Source organism: Solanum lycopersicum, chromosome 1 (assembly GCF_036512215.1).
Source record: "Solanum lycopersicum chromosome 1, SLM_r2.1".
Taxonomy (NCBI): Eukaryota; Viridiplantae; Streptophyta; class Magnoliopsida; order Solanales; family Solanaceae; genus Solanum; species Solanum lycopersicum.
The window spans coordinates 77,148,935-77,172,696 of record NC_090800.1 but is presented as its reverse complement, the minus strand read 5'-3'; the positions used below and the strand labels follow the sequence as shown (position 1 = coordinate 77,172,696).

At 31.0% G+C, this 23,762-nt stretch overlaps 3 protein-coding genes and 1 pseudogene across 3 annotated transcripts; all 4 read left to right on the top strand.

Moving 5' to 3' along the window:
- The first annotated feature begins 5,652 nt into the window (after positions 1–5,652).
- On the top strand, positions 5,653–7,456 carry LOC101255530 (protein VACUOLELESS GAMETOPHYTES-like; annotated as a pseudogene).
- A 1,021-nt stretch (positions 7,457–8,477) lies between these two features.
- LOC101255237 (uncharacterized) lies at positions 8,478–10,081 on the top strand. Its single transcript, XM_026028951.2, has one exon. The coding sequence runs from the start codon at positions 8,651–8,653 to the stop codon at positions 10,028–10,030; it is 1,380 nt and encodes a 459-aa protein (XP_025884736.2). The 5' UTR covers positions 8,478–8,650; the 3' UTR covers positions 10,031–10,081.
- A 3,253-nt stretch (positions 10,082–13,334) lies between these two features.
- On the top strand, positions 13,335–15,066 carry LOC138349389 (protein VACUOLELESS GAMETOPHYTES-like). The gene has a single exon (XM_069299722.1). The coding sequence runs from the start codon at positions 13,651–13,653 to the stop codon at positions 14,581–14,583; it is 933 nt and encodes a 310-aa protein (XP_069155823.1). The 5' UTR covers positions 13,335–13,650; the 3' UTR covers positions 14,584–15,066.
- Positions 15,067–18,050: 2,984 nt separating this feature from the next.
- Positions 18,051–21,836, top strand: LOC101249296 (uncharacterized). The gene is made up of 3 exons (XM_069294899.1): positions 18,051–18,887; positions 19,318–19,386; positions 20,497–21,836. Exons 1-3 carry the CDS (start codon positions 18,109–18,111, stop codon positions 21,257–21,259), a joined length of 1,611 nt encoding a protein of 536 aa, XP_069151000.1. The 5' UTR covers positions 18,051–18,108; the 3' UTR covers positions 21,260–21,836.
- The last annotated feature ends 1,926 nt before the right edge of the window (positions 21,837–23,762 follow it).

The following is a 23,762-nucleotide window of genomic DNA, read 5'->3' as shown; positions in this document are numbered from 1 at the left end:
TAATACTATTTATTTGTTTATACTTGTAAAAACAAGTTAGATATTTCCTTATGCGGGTAACTAACTAGATTTTTACCAATAAGATAAAAGTTCAGCTAGCCAACTAATTAATACTAAGATTCTCCACCTCGTTTACTTTAATAATGTTATTTTATTAACTTGTAAATAAAAAATTTAGAGATGAAGAGTGTTAAACCAATGCTCCATGTTAGGTGAAATAGTATGATAATGAATGATCCAATCAAAGCCCAACTTGTTAAGAGCAAAAAGTCTAACAATGAACTATTACCGTAACTTCCATTGGCAGTTGACTTTCCCAAATTATTAATTGTTCAAATTTGCGGTTGATTTGACTTGCTATTTTTCTTTTAATACACACGAGACCACCTATAAAGTCAAACATAGCTATAAAGTCAAACATAGCTAAGTAAGTGTCTTTTGTATTATATTATTAATTATTAATGATGTAGCAATAATGTTACTCATACTTTGTCTGTAAAGCTTGTGGTGATGAGTCCAAAGCCTTTATCTATGAGTAACATCTAATTAAGTATTTTTTCTTAAAAGAAAATTTTGGTAAAAATTACTCCTCCGTTTCAAAAGGGGATGATATTTTAATCTTGTGATTCTAAATTAAAGTTATGTCAAATGTATCAAAATATGCTTTAATCTTGTGGTTCTAAAGATTCCATGTAAAAAGTTGAAGTTAAAGTGTTGCCAAAAAAGGAAATGGGTCATTCTTTTTTAAACAAATTAAAAAAGGAAATAGGAACATTCTTTTTGAAAGGGAGAGAGTAGTACGATACTTCTGACTAGTCAATGCTAAATTGCAATTGGCCAACTTGTTGTCGGAGTCGACTTATAAAACAGAAAACCAAGTCGTTCAACCAAACAAAGTCATTGCCAAACTTTTTATCGTAGAGTCATTTGGTACGTTAGATAAAAAGATAATTATCACGCAATAAAATATAAAATTAATTTCATCATATTTTTGATTCGAGGTATTAATTAATAACAAGATTATTTATTTCACTATTTGTATGAAAATAGTGGAATTATTACTATCTCATATCCCATTGTACACCCACCCACTTACGGGAAGAAAAAATAATGGGAAGAGAGAAAGGAGCTTGTCAAGGTAAACAACACTTCAGCCATCCACACATCTTGAAACCCATTGTGAATCTCTCATTTGCAATGCTTGTGAGCAACCATACATTACTAGTAATTTTTATGGCTGCATCACCTGCCAATATTACTCCATGAAAACTGCCTCAACGCTTCGCGTTTTCTTGATCATTCTTCTCATACTTCTCACCACTTGACCCTTCTTCCAACTCCGACTTACTCGAATCAATCTTACACTTGCAAGGCTTGTGCTCATTTTTGAATCCCCTTTTTATGATGATGCTGTTGATGAAAACACAGTTTTTGTTTGTGATCTGTGTCGTGACAATGTAGATCTTAATAACTGGTTATATTATTGTGCTGATTGTGATTTTGGAGCACATCTCGAATGTGGCATTTCCAAATCTATCAGTCAACAACAAGTACCAAAACTGCAAGTCAACAAACCAAGAGCAAATCATATTTATTCGTATATTATTATAAGCATGAAGCCTCAAAGATAAAAGTTGAAAAATCAATTTTACCCTTAAATATCAAAATATTGAACCACATTTATTATTTAATAATTAAACAATTGTATTAACCAAATTGAAAAAAAAAACATAAAATAATTAAAACAATTCAAACGTCTACTCAAATTTTGTCATAATTGTGCTCTACATTTACCAATGCAAATTTTACCAAATATTGTTATTTAATTTTTAAAAATAAATTATCCCTTCAATATTAACTACAGTATTGTAAAACATTTCATATCCATGGTTACTAATTTAATGTAAAAATCCAAAAGTCTGTAACTGATCCATTAGTTAGGTAAATATTACATGGATATTAAGATATAAAACATAACTGAAATGAAACTTGAGTGGCTAAAGCGGAAGATTAAATGAAGAAAGAGATTACTTTTGATGAAAGTTGACGAATAGAATAAGCCGAGGGAAGAAAGAATATGTAATTAATTCAACGTTTGGAGAGAAAATTCATGAAGAATGGACTATGTGATTCTTACGTACTTGTATTATTGTAAGTGAGAAACTTTAACATTAAAAATTGAATTTCCATTTTGCTCTTAGACTAAATAAAAAATATTATAAAACATGTAAATAATAAAATATTAAATAATCAAAAGTTGAGTAATCATTTTAAAAACAAGTTATTTACCGTAATTTAACTATATTGATAGAAATCTTTCATCTCCCCATTAATTAACTTAATACAGATTACTTGAACTCAATTTATAATCCTACTGATTTATATCTCACAGTTACTATTTTTTCCCTTGAGCTTCCAAAAGTTATATTTTTTTCCTTGAGCTTTCAAAAGTTATATGAACTTTTCATGTTCCCTGTTAAATAGAATTGGAGTAATATATAGTCATGTGCAGTGATTTTCTACAATTCAAGTCACATTAATCTTTCATCTTTAAGCTTTATATAATACTGACCAAAAAAGAAATAATGTCACATAAAACGGGATGGAGAGAATATATAGATCATTAGCAGCTATATGTCATAAAAGTTTGAATCTATAATATATTGTTGATTGGTAACTTATTCCTCTTATGTTCATTTTAGTTCTCAACAATATATATTTAATATATGAAAATTTCCTTCAGTTTGCTAAATATTTTTTTTTTCCAATATTTCAGATTTTATTCGGCAATTGTGCGCCCTCTCACTTCTCACCATCAGGTACATAATGGATATACTATTTACAACTTTCTCTCTCTTTTTTAATAAAATATTATTATTTCACATACATAAAATATAGTTTGTACAGAATGTGATATAGAAATAAGATTTTTGAGATTTGAGAAATTGTCTTAATAATTTTCAGGATATTTAGATCTTATACTTTTTAACATCTTTTAACTTTTTATATCAAGTCACTCGTTCTTTGATAAAGATTGATTCTTATTATATTTCGTAATGCAGTTATACTTAAACAATAAAAGTAATACTCTTATGTCAAATTTTCATATGAAAGAAAATGTTTTTGAATAGAGATTGATTCTTATTATATTTCGTAATACGATTATATTTTAACCATACAAATAATATTATTATGTTAAAGAAATTCAATTTTGATTTAAAGAAATGATACATGTAGGTGCATTTGTAATTAATATATATTGATTCATTTTATCTTCATCATAATATAATTACTACTTTTTTTAGGTGTAAAATGGCCTAAAATACCCTTGAAGTATTAAAAATGGTACAAAATTGCCCTTCATCCACCTATTGGCTCCAAAATGCCCTATTCATCCACCTATTAGCTCCAAAATACCCTTGTCATCCACCTTTGGGTTCAAAATTGACCACTTTTTTAATTGTTTTAAAATTAAACTCTTTAATTTTTTTTAAAATACTTGGTGTTCAACTATTGGTTATAGTTTTAATTTATTAATATAATTTATAAACCAACCCACTATCCACTCATTACTAACTAAACCTCACCCAATTAATAATTCAATTATAATATCAAAATCGTCATAAACACTACTAAAACACGATGAAACTATAGATTCCTGAAAATGACATCCAAAATTATTCAAGTCCGAGTCGAAACCCCAATTAAATTTAGGTTGAGCCGCTTATTTAGGAGGACACTTTCTTTCAAAATTGAATTAGAAATTTATGATTAAAGGTAAAGAAGTAATACATCCCGAATTAATTCATGCACTTTTTTTAAATATAATTTTATAAATATTTATGATTTGTTTTAAAACCTTTAGTATATTATTTTGAAAAAAAGTTACCAATGAAGTAACATTACATAATTGAAACGTAAGAATAATTAAGATGAACATAGTCAGACTTATAAGTTTATCAGTGATTTTTATTTACCCACTTGAATGTATGATAATTTACTTCTATAATTTTTAAAAACACTCAATTGACAGTAGCTTGCATTAATAATGTGACATGTTTATTAATTTAGAGAGATTTAATTAGTTATGGGTGGGTAGTGAATTGATTTATAAATTATACTAATAAGTTAAATTATAACAAATAGTTGAGCGCCACATATTTTAAAAAATATTTAAATAGTTTAAATATAAAACCGTTAAATAAGTGGTTAATTTTGAACCAAAAGGTGGATGTGAAGGGTATTTTGGAGTCAATAGGTGGATGAGAAGGGTATTTTGGAGCCAATAGGTGGATGAAGGGTAATTTTGTACCATTTTCAATACTTTAACGGTATTTTAGACCCTTTTCGGTACTATAAAATTGACAATGATATTCTAGTCATATTAAAGAAGACGTATGTTGATCAACTTTCTGTTCAATATTTGTAAAATATTACTTTCATTCGACAACAACTTCTTGTTATGCATTCATTATAAGAGGAGAAATTCTCAAATTTAAAAAAAAATATAAAAAAGTTTGGCTTAAGTCATCGATAACCCCTTAAAGTTGTCCGCATAATTCATTTAGACACCTCAACTGAGACTCTTACCTGTTAGACACTTTAATATTAATAAATATTTATCTATTAAACATAAAATAACAATTACCTTTACAAATATTGTGCGTGTAATGCACACTCCTTATCTTTACAAAAATTACGAATAGAACTACGGCATGTGGCATATGGGCCCATAATTTTAATTTTAAAAAATAAAGAATATTTTCCTTCCTTTAATAATATATAAAAAATTAAATTGATAAAAGAAAAATCTTTCTCCCCACCTAACCCCCACCCCATCTAACTTACTGCCCTTTTTTCTTCATCTTCTTCTCTTCTTCTTCTCTGTTGTTCCACAATCACCATTTATCTGCATAACAAAAAAAAAATGCCTAACCCCATCTCATTCCGAATTCATCCACCAAATGTTGTCCTCTTTCATTTTCTTCGTTATATGTTATTTCTCCGACGACTATCCCGATTTTATAAATATAATCGACCTTGATAAATTATTTTGAAATCGACAACAAAGAGAAATTAAAATTATATCAAATATTTTATAGCATTTCTAATAGGTTTATGAATGATGATAGTTGCTCAATTGGAGTTATTGAAAATAAAAATGTACAGACATTGGTCAATTTTTTAACTCCAAATGGTCCATTTTTTCTTCTTCTTGAAAATTCAACAGGTACTTTATTTACAGAAAATGAAAAAAAATGAATCATAATAAAAGACAGAGGTTTTTAAAATGGTGGGTTGATGCTTTCACTGATTTTGAACAATCTTCATCATTTTTCTTCAAATTATCGTCCTTGTGAAGAGAAATTCGAACTTCGGATACAGAAGAGACGGTGGTGGTAGCGGCAATAGAAACAGAGGCTGCTAAGAGAAGTGATTTCTTCATGTTGTTTTTGGATGGAAAAATAAGGGATTTTGGGGAATTGAATGGATGGTAGTTTAAATGGTGGGTTGAAGGAAGATGAGTGTGGGGGTGTTTTTTTTTTTTTTTTTTATGATTTAAAAGATTTATGTTTAATTAAATTAATTTTTTATATATATTTAGTCACGCTCAAAGCAGTGAGATACACTTATTTTGCCACATCAGCATTTTGTATTTAATAGACACATTTCTTGATAATTTAGGTGTTCAATAGGTATAAGTCATAGTTCGGATGTCTAAGTGACTTATGTGGACAACTTTAAGGGGTTGCAGATGACTTAGAGCCTGTTTGGCTCAGCTTAAAAGCTGGTCAAACTGACTTAAAAGCTGGTTTTTGACTTATTTAACTGTTTGGCAATACTCAAAATAGCTTATTTTAAGTTAAAAAAAACTTATTTTAAGCCAAAAGTTAAAAGTTGGGGTAGGGGTGCTTTTTTTTTTTTAGCTTATAAGCTCTTTTAAGTTGACCACATTTTTATGTTTTTTCCCTTAATATTTTTATACAATCTTCAAATTACCCATATAACCCTAACATCTCTTTCTTCTATTTTTCCCTTTTCACGTTTGGCATAACAACTTCAGTACTTTTATCCAAACGCATAACTGCTTATTTTAAAAATAAGTTTCAGCACTTTCAAAAGTACTTTTTTTAAAGCTGCTTTTATTAAGCTCATCCAAATGGGCCCTTAGCCAAAAAAGTTTTATAATGATAATAATATGGGATAAACCTAAAGACTAGTCCAGTAATAATCAGGAAAACAGAGGAGTTACCAATCTAGATAACAGAAACCAATCGGGAGGAAGCAGAAGAGGAGGAGGAGGAGGATGCGGAATATCAAGAGGAAGACAAAGAAGAAGAATAAAAATTGCAAGGTCAATACTAAATTGATAAACATCCACATGAGTTGGAGCTCTGCTTTGGTTCTCCGTACGAAGATAAGGATACTCTATTTGCTTGTGATATCTGCAATATCATAATGGACTCCGACGAATCTTTGTACTATTGCGCTGATTGTGATTTCGTGTTGCACTTGCAATGTGCATCTCCTGACGCTGATGTTCCCCGCACATCACAGCAGCATCCAAATCCAAATCTGAATCCCAATGGAACAGTGGTGATGATAAATTATGTGACTAAATAAAGTAAAAAAAAATGAAGCATTTTAGTCACCCTCATGACTTGGAACTCTCTGTAGTTCAAGAAGCTGAGGACTTAATCTGCTCAGGCTGTGAGGATAAACTTTGTGGCATTGCTTACAAATGCACAAAATCCAAATATGAATTCCCCCTTCACAAATCATGCTTCGAATTGCCAAATAAAATACTGCATGTATTTTGGTTGCAATGCTTGTGGTGAACCAAAATCATTTGTCTACGAATGCCTCGAATGCAACTTTAGTCTCCATGCTAAATGTGCAACCTCTTGGCCTGAAAATGTGATTCATGTAGATCATCAACATTCCCTTGTACTACAATATGAATGGCCATATGCTATTGAAGATTGTGTGAATATCTTTTGCAAGGTTTGTGATGGACTTTGCAATGATAGCAAGTGGCTTTATTATTGTGCAGAGTGTAAATTAGGCACACACCTGCAATGTGCAACGGTTAAAAAGGAAGACGGTTCGAGCTTTGATAAAGAAGAGGAAGAGATGACTAATGAGCAGAAATTGATGATGACGACCATCAAAGCTCAAGGACAACAGGCGAGGCTTACATTTCAAACTCAAATGGCATATATGAACGCCCAAACTATAAGCAATATGAGGCGTAGCTCTCATCGTTATTATGATTGAAGGTTTCTATATCTTTAGTCATGATGGATTCACTTTGCAATGGAGAAGAATTGATTATTTTGGAGTTGTTCCTTTAATTTTGTGCATCAGTTTATAACTGTAGTATCCGAACGCTCTTGTTGTTTTAATTTGTGTTTTGTATTTCAGTCTCATAGAATAAATATCATGTTTGTTTCGATGTTCGGTGAAGTTTTTATCATTCTGCTGAACCATAATTTACAAGGGCAGTATACAAATAAGGGACAATAATATTAATGTGAAAAATTAAGTATGTATTAGTTAAAAGAAACTCCCTTAGATATTATCGACCGGAAGTATTACTACTACTTTCTATCAGCCTAGCTGTAATTACAGCTATGAAATTATAACCGGACTTTTTAATTATTTAGCTAAATGTAATGGAGTTTCTGTTAAACTTTTTACGCATTAAAAAATGAGTTGGATAACATTTGTGGTATAATTAACCGCTAGTAGGAAAAATAATCTAAATACGTAACTTATTTTTATTTAAATACATAATTTATTTTATCACATTTTCCAAAATTTTACACCATTTGAAAATTACAAAAATTCATACTCTCTCCTATTCGACAATGTATCGATCGAATATATCATCAATATATCGGGAAGTTTATTCGAAATTAAGACGCGATGTATCAGTATGTTGAGCGATGTATCAAAAACTAGAATGTGATGTATTAGAACGTTTTGGGATATATCCGAATTTCACCAAAATTAAGGAATTTTTTGTAATTTGAAAAAGAGCAGAAATAAATTGTAATTAGCTCTTAGCACTATAAGGTTCACTATAAGGTTTATGTAAAATTTCTAAGAAAATTATCTTACTCAGTTTTTTTTTACTCCAAATTACTCATCAAAAGTAAAAAAACAACTCTAGTTTTCAAATATTTTTTTTCATTTTGACAACAAAAACTAGTTTTTTCAAATTTCCAGTAACACATGACCAAATAACCACCAGTATTCTTAGACCATATATGAACGTTGCTGAAAAAGGTCGCACATAGAGTCCAGTCATTAAGCAACTTGCTATGGCAAGTATGGCACAAGTTGATCCAATCAAAGTCCAAAGTCTATGTTCATCTTAGCTTTTTTTTTTTTTTGTTTAAAAAAAAAATCACCACTCAATGCCCTTAAAATAAATCAAATATATCTAAATCCGTAACACCACAAAGTCACAAGTCAACTCATTATCCCACAAATTTTTTCCACAAATGTAAATTCCTTGAACCTCAATATTTGACTTTCATGTCACCAACTAGTTAAGATTTCTGTATTTAACATGCAATTTTATATCAAATAGATTATACTCAAAACCTTAGCTTTTATTATTTACTAACGAAATCCCAACGAAATGGGAAGAGGAAAACAGACATGTGAAGGTAAACAACACTTCAGTCATCCACACATCTTGATACCAATTGTGAATCCAACTGAAACACTTACTTGCAATGCTTGTGAGCAACCAAACATTACTAGTAATTTCTATGGTTGCAACACCTGCCAATATTTCCTCCACGAAAACTGCCTCAACGCTCCGCGTTTTCTAGATCACTCATCTCATCCATCCCACCACTTGACCCTTCTCCCAGCTCCAACTTACTCGAATCGTTCTTTTACTTGCAAGGCTTGTGGCTCCGCTGGCAATGGTTGTAGCTTTAGCTGTGCCTGTTGCGACTTTGATATCCATGTGCAATGTGCCCTTTTGCCCCAAACTGTTGTCCTTCCCCAGCAACATCATCATGAACTTGAACTCATTTTTGAATCCCCTTATGATGATGACGCCGATGAAAGTACTGTTTTTATTTGTGATGTCTGTCACGACAACGCAGATCTTAGTAACTGGTTGTATTATTGTGCTGATTGTGATTTTGGCACACATCTAAAATGTGCCATTTCCAAATCTGTCAGACAACAAGAACCGAAACAGAGGAAAACAGAGAAGGAACCAATCAAGATACAAGAAATTAATCAAAAAGAGGAGAACAGAGGTATAACAACAAGTAAATCAAAAAATCTGAAGCATTTTAGCCACTCCCATCCTTTGGAACTCTGTAAAGTTCAACAATCAAATGAAATAATCTGCTCAGGTTGTGAGGATGAACTTTGTGACACTGCTAATTACAAATGCACAAAATCCATTTGCGAATTCACCCTTCATAAATCATGCTTCGAGTTACCAGAAAAAACACAACACAGTTCCCATCCTAATCACCCTCTCACTTTGTATCCTACTTCACCCGAACGACGACTCTATTTTGGTTGCAATGCTTGTGGTGAAATACCAAACTCCTTTGTCTACGAATGCCTCGAATGCAACTTTAGTCTCCATGCTAAATGTGCAACATCTTTAGCTGAAAATATAACTCGTGAGGATCATCAACATTCCCTTAAACTCCAATATCAATGGCCATTTCCTAGTGAAGATTCTGTAGATATCTATTGCAATGTGTGCGATGGATATTGCAATGATAGCTTATGGCTTTATTACTGTGCCGAGTGTAAACTTGGCACACACTTGAAATGTGTGACAGTTAAAAAGGAAGAAGATTCGAGTCTTGAGAATGAAAAAGAACCTGTACACGAAGAGAATATGACTAATGCAGAGAGATTGATGATGGCAACGATCGAACTTCAAGAACATCAGGCAAGGATGAATTTTCGATCTAATATGGCCCATCAAAATGCACAATTCATGAACAATTTGTTTAGTAATCCTTATCGTTATTACTAATTGTTTTCTTCTTCGGAAAATAAAATATAAACTGCTAGTATTTTCTTATTATATGGTCTTTCCATAGGAGATATTGTCTCTAGTTACAAGCTGAGAATTTATTGATTATTTTGGGAGTTGTTGCTCTTCCATTCAATATATATCTGTGCTATTTTTCTTGTATTTCAAATTTAATATCAATCAATCAATAAAATAAGTTTCTTAGTTTGTTTCAATCGAATCTTTAGTTATACTAGCCTGACATACAAACCTGATTCTTTTTTATGGTCCAAAAACACGTGAACTTTGTAATTTTTTTGAACTTAGGACTTCCTTTGTTATGATAAAAAAAAAAGGATAAATTTGATGTAGTATTTCCTGTCTTTTTCATGACGTATTTTTCTCAGTTTTGTTAGGTAATCTGGACATTTATTATTTCCGCTCAGAATATGCATTATGGAGATTTCAAGTTCGAATAGAAAACGTCAACACTCCTATATCAGGTCGTGATCATGGTGACTATAGAGTATGTCTCCCATACTCAGGAGCATCAAGGAATCACTTGAGTCAGTCTCGATGATGACTTTCTTCAAGATGTAGTTATTCGTTAGGACAAGCCCCGTCATATATGAATCACAGTTCTGTTGTGAGGCACGATGTTGTTACCACACCTAGTCACTAGTCACCCGATGAACTCTCCTACCCACCTCCCCTTATCATTTCTTGCAATACCTTTAAACCCTGTTAACACTGAATTCGATACGAAATTTTCAGCCATGTTGATTTTAATGAATCCGAACCAAATAAATGACCAACTAATGTACCCAGGAATATCTCTTTATGACTATTGATCGTCGAATACTATGAGCATTAGTAATCTTGAGAATTACTGCCTAAAAAAAAATAAAAATGGAATACTACTTCCCAAAGCTCCATTCTTTATTTTTCCCTCAATGCACGCTACCTCACATTATTCATCTTAGTTTTTATCGACCTAGTTAATTCTAATATACCTATGAAATAGAAAAGGGTAAAAAATATCCTTTAACTATCAAAAATATCTCACATTTATCCTTAAACTATATTCTGGCTCAAAAGTACCATTTCCGTCAAAGTATTGAGTCATAATTAGGCCTTGCTTGTTTTCAGATTAAGAATCTAAATCTGGATACCAACGTGAATATTAACATGTGCATTAAGATCTAGATCTGTAAATCTGAATAAACATATGAATATTAAGATATTGTCTCTAAATCTGAACATTGAATTATTGGGACTATTTGTTTTCAATATTTGAATGTGCATATGAAATTAAACAATATATCAACAAAATATTATAAATGAAAAAAGGCCTAAAGTACCTTGAAGTATTGAAAATAGTACAAAATTATCATTCATCCACCTATTGATTCCAAAATGTCTTTTTCATCCACTTATTGACTCCAAAATATCCTTCTCGTCCACTTTTGGATTCAAAATTGACCACTTCTTTAACTATTTTAAAATTAAACTCTTTAAATATTTTTTAAAATACTTGGCGTTCAGCTATTGGTTATAATTCAATTTATTAATATAATTTATAAATCAACCCATTACCCACTCATTACTAACTAAATCCCACTCAATTAATAATCCAATTATAATATCAAAATCGTCATAAACACTACTAAAACACGATGAAATTATAGATTCCTGAAAATAACATAATAATTATTCGAGTCCAAATCAAATCCCAATTAAATTTAGGTTGAGCCACTTATTTAGGAGGACACTTTCAATAGGATATTCTTTCAAGATTGAATTAGAAATTTATGATTAAAGGTAAAGAATTAATATATCCCGAATTAATTCATGCACTCTTTTTAAATATAATTTTATAAATATTTATGATTTGTTTTAAAACCTTTAATATATTTGTTGAAAAAAAGTTACCTATGAAGTAACATCACGTAACGGGACATAAGAATAATTAAGATGAACATAGTCAGACTTTTAAGTTTATCGGTAATTAATTTTTATTTAAACACTTGAATGTATGATAATTTACTTTTATAGATATTCTCGCCTCAAATTTTTTAAAAACACTTAATTGGCAATAGCTTTTCTGTTGTTGCATTAATAATATGACGGGTTTATTAATTTGGAGGGGTTTAATTAGTAATGGGTGAGTAGTGGATTGATTTATAAATTATATTAATAAGTTCAATTATAACAAATAGTTGAAAGTCACATATTTAAAAAAAATATTTAAATAGTTTAAATATAAAACCGTTAAATAAGTGGTCAATTTTGAACCAAAATGTGGATGACAAGGGTATTTTGGACCCAATAGGTGGATGGGAAGCATATTTTGGAACCAATAAATGGATGGAGGGTAATTTTGTACCATTTCCAATACTTTGAGGATATTTTAAGTCCTTTTCCGTATTATAAAAACATCATTTTAGTAATATTTTTTTAATATAAAAAAAATAATATTTTGAACATTTTTATGCATCTTTCAAGAATTTAACTTTAAGTTACATCATTAATATGACAACTTTTTTTTCTTAAATTTTTTAGAATCTAATATAATGCAATATAAAATAGTTTGTATAGAGTAATAATATGATGCTTATGAAAATATTTTATTTTACAATAGATATTGTTATTGTTATCGATCAAATAATTAATATTTTTTTTTTGAAATCGTGCTAAATATTATATTATGAAGTGTTTATTAATTCAAATATATTAATTAATTTATGAAAGTAAAAGACATATGACGTATTAGAGAAATAAGGGGAAAACGGGAAAAACTAATTAGTGGGAAATAGGTAAAATTGTATGTTAACAAAAATTGGGGGAAATTAGTAATTAGGGATCTTATTAGTCTTTAAGGAGGTGGGAGTTGTTAGATGATTACGTGGCGTCCATATGACACCTAACATACTTCTGTTAATTAAAAGGGTAAGTATGACTCAATACTTTGACGAGAAGGATATTTTTGAGTCAAAATATAGTTTAAGAGTAAGTGTGAGCTATTTCCAATAGTTTAAGAATATTTTTGAGTCTTTTTTCTATTTATAAAATTAAAAAAAGCACTTAATTGCCACCCTAAATTCCAGAAGTTTGTTAAGGTAAGATCTAATCACCTCTTCTTATACTTATCCCTTTCCATATTTTTTTATTTTTAATAAATGCTCACTGGTTTGGCAAGCTAGTTGCAATAATCAAAACTTCAAATTTCAGAATAAGATGAATTATTATTAGTCAATAGTCAACGGTATGATAATGAATGATGGGAATGAGAACTTGCAAAGAGAAAAAGTCAAAAATAGTGGATTCTTTTGTAACATAATGCAGTTGACTTCTTAAGTTTCTTTTTTCGTCCTCGCTGGCTTTGAAAAATGCAACGGTGCTCCCCATTTTGATTAGTTCGTAGCTGTGTCAATGTGCTAATTAAACTTCTTTATCATAATAACAATTGGCCAAATTGTAATAGTTGTTGCATGGATTGCCAACTTATTACTACTAATTTAAATAGGGTAGCTATAAATACTAATACCAATTAGCTATAGTTTGGTCATTGAACTTGCTAGCTAGATCTCTATTATATTCATGTCCTGTTGTTGATAAGTGCATCAACAATACGAGAAAAAATGGGAAGGGAGAAACGGACATGTCAAGGTAAACAACACTTCAGCCATCCACACATCTTGAAACCCATTGTGAATCCAACTGAAACTCTCACTTGCAATGCTTGTGAGCATCCAAACATTACTAGTAATTTCTACGGTTGCAATACCTGTCAATATTTTCTCCATGAAAACTGCCTCAATGCTCCGCGTTTTCTCAATCATTCATCTCATCCTTCCCATCACTTGACCCTTCTACCAACTCCAACTTACTCGAATCGTTCTTATACTTGCAAGGCTTGTGGCTCTGCTGGCAAAGGTTGTAGCTTTAGCTGTGCCTGTTGTGAATTCGATATCCACATGCACTGTGCCCTTTTGCCCCAAACTGTTGTCCTTCCCCAGCACCATCATCATGAACTTGAGCTCATATTCGAATCCCCTTTCTATGATGATGGGAACACCGTTTTTGTCTGTGATCTCTGTCGCGACAATGTAGATCTTAATAACTGGTTCTATTATTGTGCTGATTGTGACTTTGGTACACATCTCGAATGTGGCATTTCCAAAACAGTCAGCCAAGAACGTCCGGAACTGTTGGGCAACAAACCAAGAGAAAATCCAGTAGTGATCAGGAAAACAGAGGAGGTACCCGTCAAGAACGAAAAAGAAATCAATCAAGAAGAAGAGGCAGAGGAGGAAGAAGCGGAAGAGGAAGAGGAAGAGGAAGAGGAACTCAATTATCCAAGTTCGATTCTTATTGATAAACATCCACATGAGTTGGAGCTCTGCTTTGGTTCTCCTTACGAAGATAAGGATACCCTATTTGCTTGTGATATGTGTAATATCGTAATGGACTCGGATGAATCATTATACTATTGTGCTGATTGTGATTTCGTGTCGCACTTGCACTGTGCATCTCCTGATGCTGATGTTCTTCCGTCATCACATCCACGTTGAAATCCAAATCCAAAATATCAAATTCCAAATGTAAATTCATCAGTGGAGATGATAAATTCAGTTAGTGATGCTCAAGAGCGGCTTATAGCAGCTCAAATTGAATCTCAGATTGCAAGAAGAGGAAGACAGGCTATACTGGATTCGATAGACGGGCCATCACCAAGACGCTATTACTACTAAATGCTATCCGCCTTTTCAATCCTATGTTAATTTTCTGCAAATCAAATGCCTCTTGTATTTCTATTTTATTTACCCCCATTCATAGGGCCCAATTTGAGGAGGGATAACCCTACCTATCAAGAATATTTTCATATCCAGGACTTGAATTTAACACATCGGACATCAACACCATCCACTATACCACATCCTGACGACTCTTGCAATTTTATCGTTCATGTATTGATGGACATCTTTCTCCATCTTCTTTACGGTTTCTATGTTAATGTATTCACAGTTGGTTGATAATGATATTGTTGAGTAGAATTTACATTTATACTAACATAACAGCAGTTCATAAAATACACATAAAAAATAATGGAAGAATATCTTGCGCACAAAAATTAAGACTAGAACTAAATACAAGGGTGAAATTCGAATTCAAATGTCTGCACTGGAGATGATAAATTCAGTTAGTGAGATTAGTGATGATTTTTTTGAACATCAACTTGCTAGTCGAATGGCAAGACGATTAGGAGAAGAAATGATGGATTCGGGCAGGCCAACACGAACATACATTTACTATTGACTATATAGTAATGTTATCATCTTATGAGTGATAATGCATATAACATACACTTTGATATTATTAATGTTATTTCTTCAAATTATATAAATGTTTGATAATTTCCATATTTCATATTATATACGGTCGCGTATATCGTAAATTTTTTATAAGCAGTGTCACTTTTTAAAATGAGAAAAATAAATAAAATAATGTAATACACTAATACCATATTAAAAAAGAAATTATACGAATTATAAATACAATTCAAGTATATTTTTATATCTTTTCTAAAAAATAAAAGAAAAATATATTATAATTCTTTTCAATGACTTCTCTTTTTTATGAAATGTATTCAAAACAATTTCACGAGATAAATGTTAAAAACACATCTAAACTTTAATGTAATTTTTATGGATAATAATACTTTAATCTTTAATTTTTAATTAATATTAATATTTTATAATTTAATTTTTATCCGGGTAAAATATTTTATATATGTGGAATGCTTTGTGTGAAGGTTTTTCAAAATAAAGAGAGAATGCATTACACACACCATTGAGGGGTGTTTCTCAAACTAAAAAAATGATAGTTTATGTATAAAACTCACACTCTCAATTGTTTAGGTATAAAACTCAAAAAAAAATAAAAATAGTTTAGGTGTATTTTTGACAATTATCTCTAATTTCTACTTACTAATATTTATGTATATAAAACATCAAATAATTACTAAACAAAGAATTTTCTGTTTGAATAAATATATTAGTTATTATTTACAATAGTAAAATAAAAAAATATTAGTTGTTATTTTTCTTTTAAGCACTTTTTATTTCTATTAAAAATAGTACTTTCAAAGAACCCCAATCTTGTTTCTTTTATATAATCTTATTTTTTTCTTATCAATTTCATTGTATCAATTAATATCGGATAACTACATCTGCCTTTTTAACTACTAGGATAGATCAGATATATATCATAGTAACCCAACCCATCATGCATTAATTTCATTTGGATAAAAATAATTTTATTTTAATAAATATTTATATTTCTTAATTTTTTTTAAAAAAAATGGAAGTAGGATATATATATTTGCTATTAAGAAAAAAATAGTGTTAAAAAAGAATGAAATATTATATTTATTTGAAAAAAAAAACATTTTTGAGGGTATTTATTAACCAAATTATTGATGGGAATGATCTTTTAACCAAATTATTGACCAAGTGACTTTCATTTTTTTAAACTTTTTCTCTAAATTGTATATGAAATCTGATCACATCCACCTTGAGTAATTAATATGGTAACACCAGAAAGAAGACTGATTGAAGGATGAGAATCAAACAAATTATGGACGTACAAAATTGAATTGAAAATCTAATTAAATTGCAAATTGAGTTAAATCGGAAAAAAAATTGACTAGTGATTTGGTTTGATTTGGTTTGGTATTGGAAAAAAAAATCCGACTATATTTGGGTTGGTTTGGTTTCAACTAAAAAAAATCAATCTGAGACCAAATCAACCCGATATTATATATATAATTTTAAAATTTTGTTTTTTTTAACCTAAAAGTACTTACTTTGATATATTTTTTAAATATCTCTTATACTTTATCATAGTTTTATCTTTTAATATAATTATTTCATGTTTGGAAGTTAGAATTCTTAATGATCTTATAAGATTATAATCTATACCTGTTGGTAATTATAATAAAGTTTAAATAAAAATCAAATTAATACTAATGCAAAAAGAAAATCAATTCAACACTAAGAATGACAATAATATTGAATATTTGTTTTTTACTTTTACATAGATTTAGACAATTAAAATACATGATCTAATTTTACTTTCTTTTAATATTTAGTCATGTAACTAATACTTACTAAACTCATTTTAACATGATTTAGTACTTTAAATTATGATCAATTTCATTATGACTTATTAATTTGCAACATATGTTTTACGCAATTTTATTATTATTATTTCTTTGGATATTTTAGTGTCATTAATTATATCATATTTTTTGTTATTTTCTTGAGAATTAACTTAGATAGTTACATTTTGGTAAGATTAAATAAATATTTGAAATACAAGTAAATTATATGTTTTTATGAATACGTTATCGAAAAAACCCGAAAATCTAAAAAAATCTGAAAAATTCGAAATTGAAAAATTCGAGTTTTATTTGTTTGGTTTGATTTATAAATTCAAAAACCTGACACAAATAATTTGATTTAATATTTAAAAAAATCCAAACCAACCCGATCATGTACACCCCTAAAACAAATATATGATTGTTCGTTTTGCAAGTTAACTAGTATTAAGATGCTGCAATAATCAGACTCCAAAATCTGATTCAGATCGGAACAAGACTAGTAGTCGACTAGCACTACGTACTAAAATGATTGATGAAAATAAATGCCAACTTGCAAGTGCAAAAAGTCTACCAAAATTTTCATGAACCTCACATAATTAACTTGTGAATACAAAGATGCTCCGCGCCATTTTAGTCAAAGTCAAAGCATGAAGATGCTCAGCTCCATTTTAGTATCGATAACAGCTAGTCAGTCAATATGATAAAAGATGTTTTAAAAAACTTTAGCATAAATTGTCAATGTCGGAGACGACTTAGTAAAAGAAAAAATAATAATTATGGAAGCAAAGTCGTCTAAAGGAAGCAACGTGGCAAACTTATTGCATCGTATAGTTGAATTAAAATATCTGTTAATTATCGCTTGCAGCTAGCTAAGCTAACTCTCCAATATATATCCATTATACTGCACAACAATATTACAAAGGAAAAAAAAAATATGGGAAGACAAAACCGGGGTACAAATGCGGGACCTCAAGATAAACAACACTTCAGTCATCAACACGCCTTGAAACTAATTGTGAATCCAACTGAAACAATACTCACTTGCAATGCTTGTGAGAAACCAAACAATACTAACAAGCCTTTCTACGGCTGCAACACCTGCCAATATTTCCTTCATGAAAACTGCTTCAACGCTCCGCGTTTTCTCAATCACGCGTCTCATCCTTCCCATCCTCTGACCCTTCTCCCAAGGGCGACTTACTCGAGTTGTTCCTTTAATTGCAAGGCGTGTGACACTGTTGGCAATGGATTTTGCTTTAGCTGTGCTTGTTGTGAATTTGATATTCACTTGCAATGTGCATCTCTTCAGAGTTTGATACTTATTGATAAACACCCGCATCAATTGGAGCTCAACTTCGGTTCTCCTTACGAAGACAAGGATAGTGAATATGTTTGTGATATCTGCAGTGAAATAATGAATAAGGAGAATTGGTTGTACTACTGCGGTGGGTGTGATTTCGCATCACACTTGCACTGTGCAATAACTAGTCCTGAAGTTGGTGTTTTCGCCAAACAGCAGCAGCGTCCAGTTCCAAATCAAAATCAAAATTCAAATTCAAATAGAAATCCAAATGCAACAGTAGATATGATAAATTCAGCAAATGAAGCTCATGAACAGATAATGGCAGCTCAACTTCGTGCTCAGATTGCGGCACGAGGAAGAGAGGCTTGTCTGGACTTGGTGACTCCACGAAGACGATACGGTTACTATTAACTCTATCATCCTGATAAAAAAATAGTTCAGGCTCAAATTATGTCTTATATTGAGACCACCTGTTTTTTAATTGCAAAATAAATGTTCTCGTGTGTAATTTCTCTTCAGATTAAAATGTTATGACTATTTATTACTATTTCCAATTATATCATGTGAATGCAATAAGTTTTCAATGTTCACTCTAAGAAAACAAAAACGAATTACTAAGAGTCATACTATAAATTGTTTCTGATGATTCAAATAAAATATTAGGTAGATAAACCTAGGCGAATTCTAGATTTAAATTTTTTTATTTTTCACTGTGCATCTGCCCTTGTTGACGAACGAAATTTTAGATTACAAGGGCGTAGAATAATAAGATCATCAAATTCCCAATTTGACTAGGCTTTAAGCGTTTGTTTTTCCCTTGTAAACCGCTCTTCACAACAGTGTTCCAAACACAACGTGTACGCAACAACAGACAGTAGAACTAACACGCAGTAGTCGTATAACACAAAGGTTAAAAGTGCATTGCTGTGTATCATTTGTCCTAAAAATTCATTGAATATTATTATAAAAGGGGCAGAGCTAGAGTAATGTTTGCTTTAGTTTTGGTCGAATCAGTAGGTTTAATTCAAACTCTATATTATTTGCCCTAAGTAGTTATCGAATGTATACACCACAATCATAAAATTCTAGCTGCAAAATCATGACACCAAAAAGGGCTGAAAGAATAAGAAGTGAGAATCAACTTGAGATGCTCGATAAAAGCATGAGAATTAAGGGCAACCCGGTGCCAAAGCATTCTGTATTCACCCAGGATCAGGAAAAGAATAGTACTCCAACGTTCAGAAGATTATCAATACAGAAACTATTAATTAAAGTATTAATCAAATGAATGATAAAATGCCAACTTGCAGAGAGCAAAAAGTCTAACAGTGGACTTTTACCGGAACATCCATGAAACCTCAATACAGTTGACTTCCAAAGTTATCAATTTGGCGAATTTGGTGGGTCTAATTTTACAGTTTAATCACAAAGACAACCACCTCGACATATAAAAAAAGAATTCCAATCATATTGGGCCACAGGACTAAATTCGGATTTGCATTGGAAAATCTCATGTTTGGGGCAAAACATTCTCAAACGTTAAAAGTTGATTTTATACATAGGGCTCGAACCCAAGACCTGAAAAAGAGTACTTAGAAGGGCAATATTTAGACTCAGTTGTAATTATACGAAGATGCCTGCCATTATTTTAGTAGCCATTCGATAAGAGCGCCAAGTCAGTCAATATGCTTACAGATATGTAAATATAACTTTGAATAGCAACTGGCCAAATTGTTGCTATTAATAAAGGAAAAAAACACAAAGATGCTCGGCGGACCAATTATTTTAGTACGTAGCCAATGGATAACAGCTAGTTAATGTTGGAGACGACTTATTAGTAAGTAAAAGAAAAAGGAAATATGCATCGAAGCAAAGTCGTCGTCCAAACGAAACAACGTCGCTAAGTTATTGTATTGTATCATATAGTTGAATTGAGATATCTATAAATACGCAGAGACGTAACTCTCCTATATATCTCTGTTCCATTGCACAACAAAATAACAAGGAATAATAAAACAGAATGGGAAGACTGAACGGGGGTACAAATGAAGGTAAACAACACTTCAGCCATCAACACGTCTTGAAACAAATTGTGAATCCAACTGAATTAACTCTCACTTGCAATGCTTGTGAGAAACCAAACAATACTAACAAGCCTTTCTACGGCTGCAACACCTGCCAATATTTCCTCCACGAAAACTGTTTTAATGCTCCGCGTATTCTCATTCACTCATCTCATCCTTCCCACCCGTTGACCCTTCGCCAAATTTCGTCTTACGTGAGTGGTTCCTATATTTGCAATGCTTGTGGCTCTGTTGGAAATGGATTTTGTTTTAATTGTTCTGATTGTGAATTTGATATACACTTGCAATGTGCATCCTGTCCTAGCTCCATACTTGTTGATAAACACACGCATCAATTGGAGCTCCACTACGGTTTTCCTGAGGATAACGAATATGTTTGCGATATCTGCTTTGTAAGGATGAACAATGACAACTGGTTTTACTATTGCGGTGGGTGTGATTTCGCTTCACACTTGAACTGTGCGATAATTAGTCCTGAAGTCGGTGTTTTCCCAAAACAGCAGCGCCCAAATCCAAATTCAAATCCAAATCCAAATCCAAATCCAAGTCAGAATTCAAATCCAAGTCGGAATTCTGGTGCGAATGCAGCTGTGGAAATGATAAACTCAGTGAATGATGATCATGACCGGCTTATAGCAGCGCAAATTGGAGCTCAGATTGCGGCACGATCAAGACAGGCTATTCTGGACTTATGGTAGACAATCACGAATATTTATTTACATATAACTATATGGTGATTATCTACCTTCTTCTGTTTTTGAATTTTTAACCAAACTAAGTCATTATATAAAACAATTTACCAAAGTAATATATTTTTCTAAAATTTTACAAAACTAGTATAAACGTATTTCATGGTAACGTTTTAGGGTATATTTTATTTTTTAAAAACTAAAAGCATTAGGTTGATATACGTTACATTAAGTAACGTTTTACTTTTAAAACGTTATTTTCAATAACGTTTCACTCCTAAAATGTGACTGTGAGTAACGTTTTAGGAGTAAAACGTTACTGTGAGTAACGTATATCAATCTGACGCCATCAACTTTTAAAAAATAAAATATATCCTAAAACGTTACTGTGGAATACGTTTATACTAGTTTTGTAAAATTTTAGAAAAACATATTATTTTGGTGAATGATTTTATATAATAGCTTAGTTTAGTTAAAACATCGTTTTTGAAGCAAAAATAAATGCTTTATTATTGTTATCTTGTTATTTCTCTTTCAGATTTGTATCTTTAATTATAAAGTTTATCCATTTTCGTTTTGGTTTCCATGTTTATATATTACAAACTATTGTTTGTGTCATGATCCCAAAACAAGCCTTGATAAACTCTACATTAGGGAAGAGTTCTATTTGTTTTTGGGTCAATCCAAAATTTACGATAGATCAATAACATAACCAATCAATCTCATCAATAATCCACCTTATCCACTCATAGACTATTCAAAGTATAGAAATACAAAGTCCATCTCCAAGAACAAAAGAAGTCTAATATTCGACACAAGCTTACAATATGTGGCAAGGAGTGAAACGCTAGCTCAGTGAGTAATGACGCTTAATCACAACCTTTTTAATGAGGGACGAGTCAAAATATGCTAGTCTGATAATCAAAATCATGTAATAAATGCCCTTTCAGAAGACGATAACAATATTCAATCTCATATGTCACGTGTAAGCAAAATCAATGTATCAATCATAGTATATAAAACTTTAATCAAAACATATGTCAATATTATTTCTTAAGTAAATGTTAAACTCTTTCATAGCCGTAATCATATCTCAAGTATCAATAAATATATCTTATAAAAAAGAGTTAATCTCAAATAACTATTTTGGTATCATATCAAGTAAAAGACTTGTCCCATATACAAGTTCAAAACATTTCGACACATCATTCACTTTGTAAACCATGAAATTTGTGAATAACAACTTGTGGTAAGATTACTACGTACTCAATATACTCGTGTTAAAATACCAAACTTGTCACTTCAAGTAATCTGTGCGACTTTCATTCGATCAAACCTATATTTGCATCATATAAATCTGGTGTTAAAATCTCCTTGTTAGAGCAATTTCATAACTAATTTACAATACCCAATCCCCAAAGTTACAGTTCAACCCTCACTTGTCAACTCTTATTTATTCATTGGTCTAATTTACAAGACCCAATCCCCAAGGTTATGGTTCAACCATCACTTGTCAACTCTTACTTATTTATTAGTCTGCCGGTCCTTCAATTTTCAGCGACAAAGAGTCATAATTTCAAATACTTCTGTTTGAAACTTCCACTAATTCAACTAGTGAGACTAGGAGTAAACTTTAGTGTTAGTAGAATAAAAATCTGCTTTTATCCATGGGTATTCTCATATTCAAATCAGTTGAATTCATATTTAAATTGTCGATGCCACTTTAACCCAACCCGTGAGAATACTTATATAGTGGACAATTATTATTGAACGGGGAGATTATTCATTTTTGTAGAGAATTATTGAATATTACTTTCAATTGTATAATATATAGTGTTACTAGAAAGGATTACAAGGGTTGAATATGTTCACAAGAAATGTCGTTACATTAACGAAATTTAGTGAAAGTTGATTAAAATTGCCCGTTAATTAATCCATTGATGGATTGTATAATACGTCTCTAAATAGTTTGGTTAATCTGTAGCTTTAATTAAAATTCAATACCATTTGTCCTAAGAATTCATTGTATGTGTACAATTATCAATTTTAGAATGTACTCTCTTCTTTTCAAAAAGATTGACCTCCTTTTCTTTTTAGTATGTTTCAAAAAGAATGATTTCTTTTCTTTTTTGGTAATAATTTTTCACGTAGCATGTTTAAGATCACAAGATTAAAGGGCAATTGTGTACATTTGACATAACTTTGATTTAGAATCACATAATCAAAAGTCTTCTTATTTTCTTAAAATTCGTGTCAAATCAAACTATGTCATTCTTTATTAAACGGAGGACTTAGAAGCAATAATTTAATAAGATCAGAATCTAAAACCACAAATATTCAAATCCTGCCTCTGTAAAATCATGACTCCAAACAGGCTAAAAGAATTGTGAGGTGAGAATCACTTGACAAAAGCTTGAGAATCAAGAGCACCTCGATACGTAAAAGATTTTACATTCACACGTAATTCAAAAAGGGTTGCATTCACACATAATTCAAAAAGGGTTGCATCCAA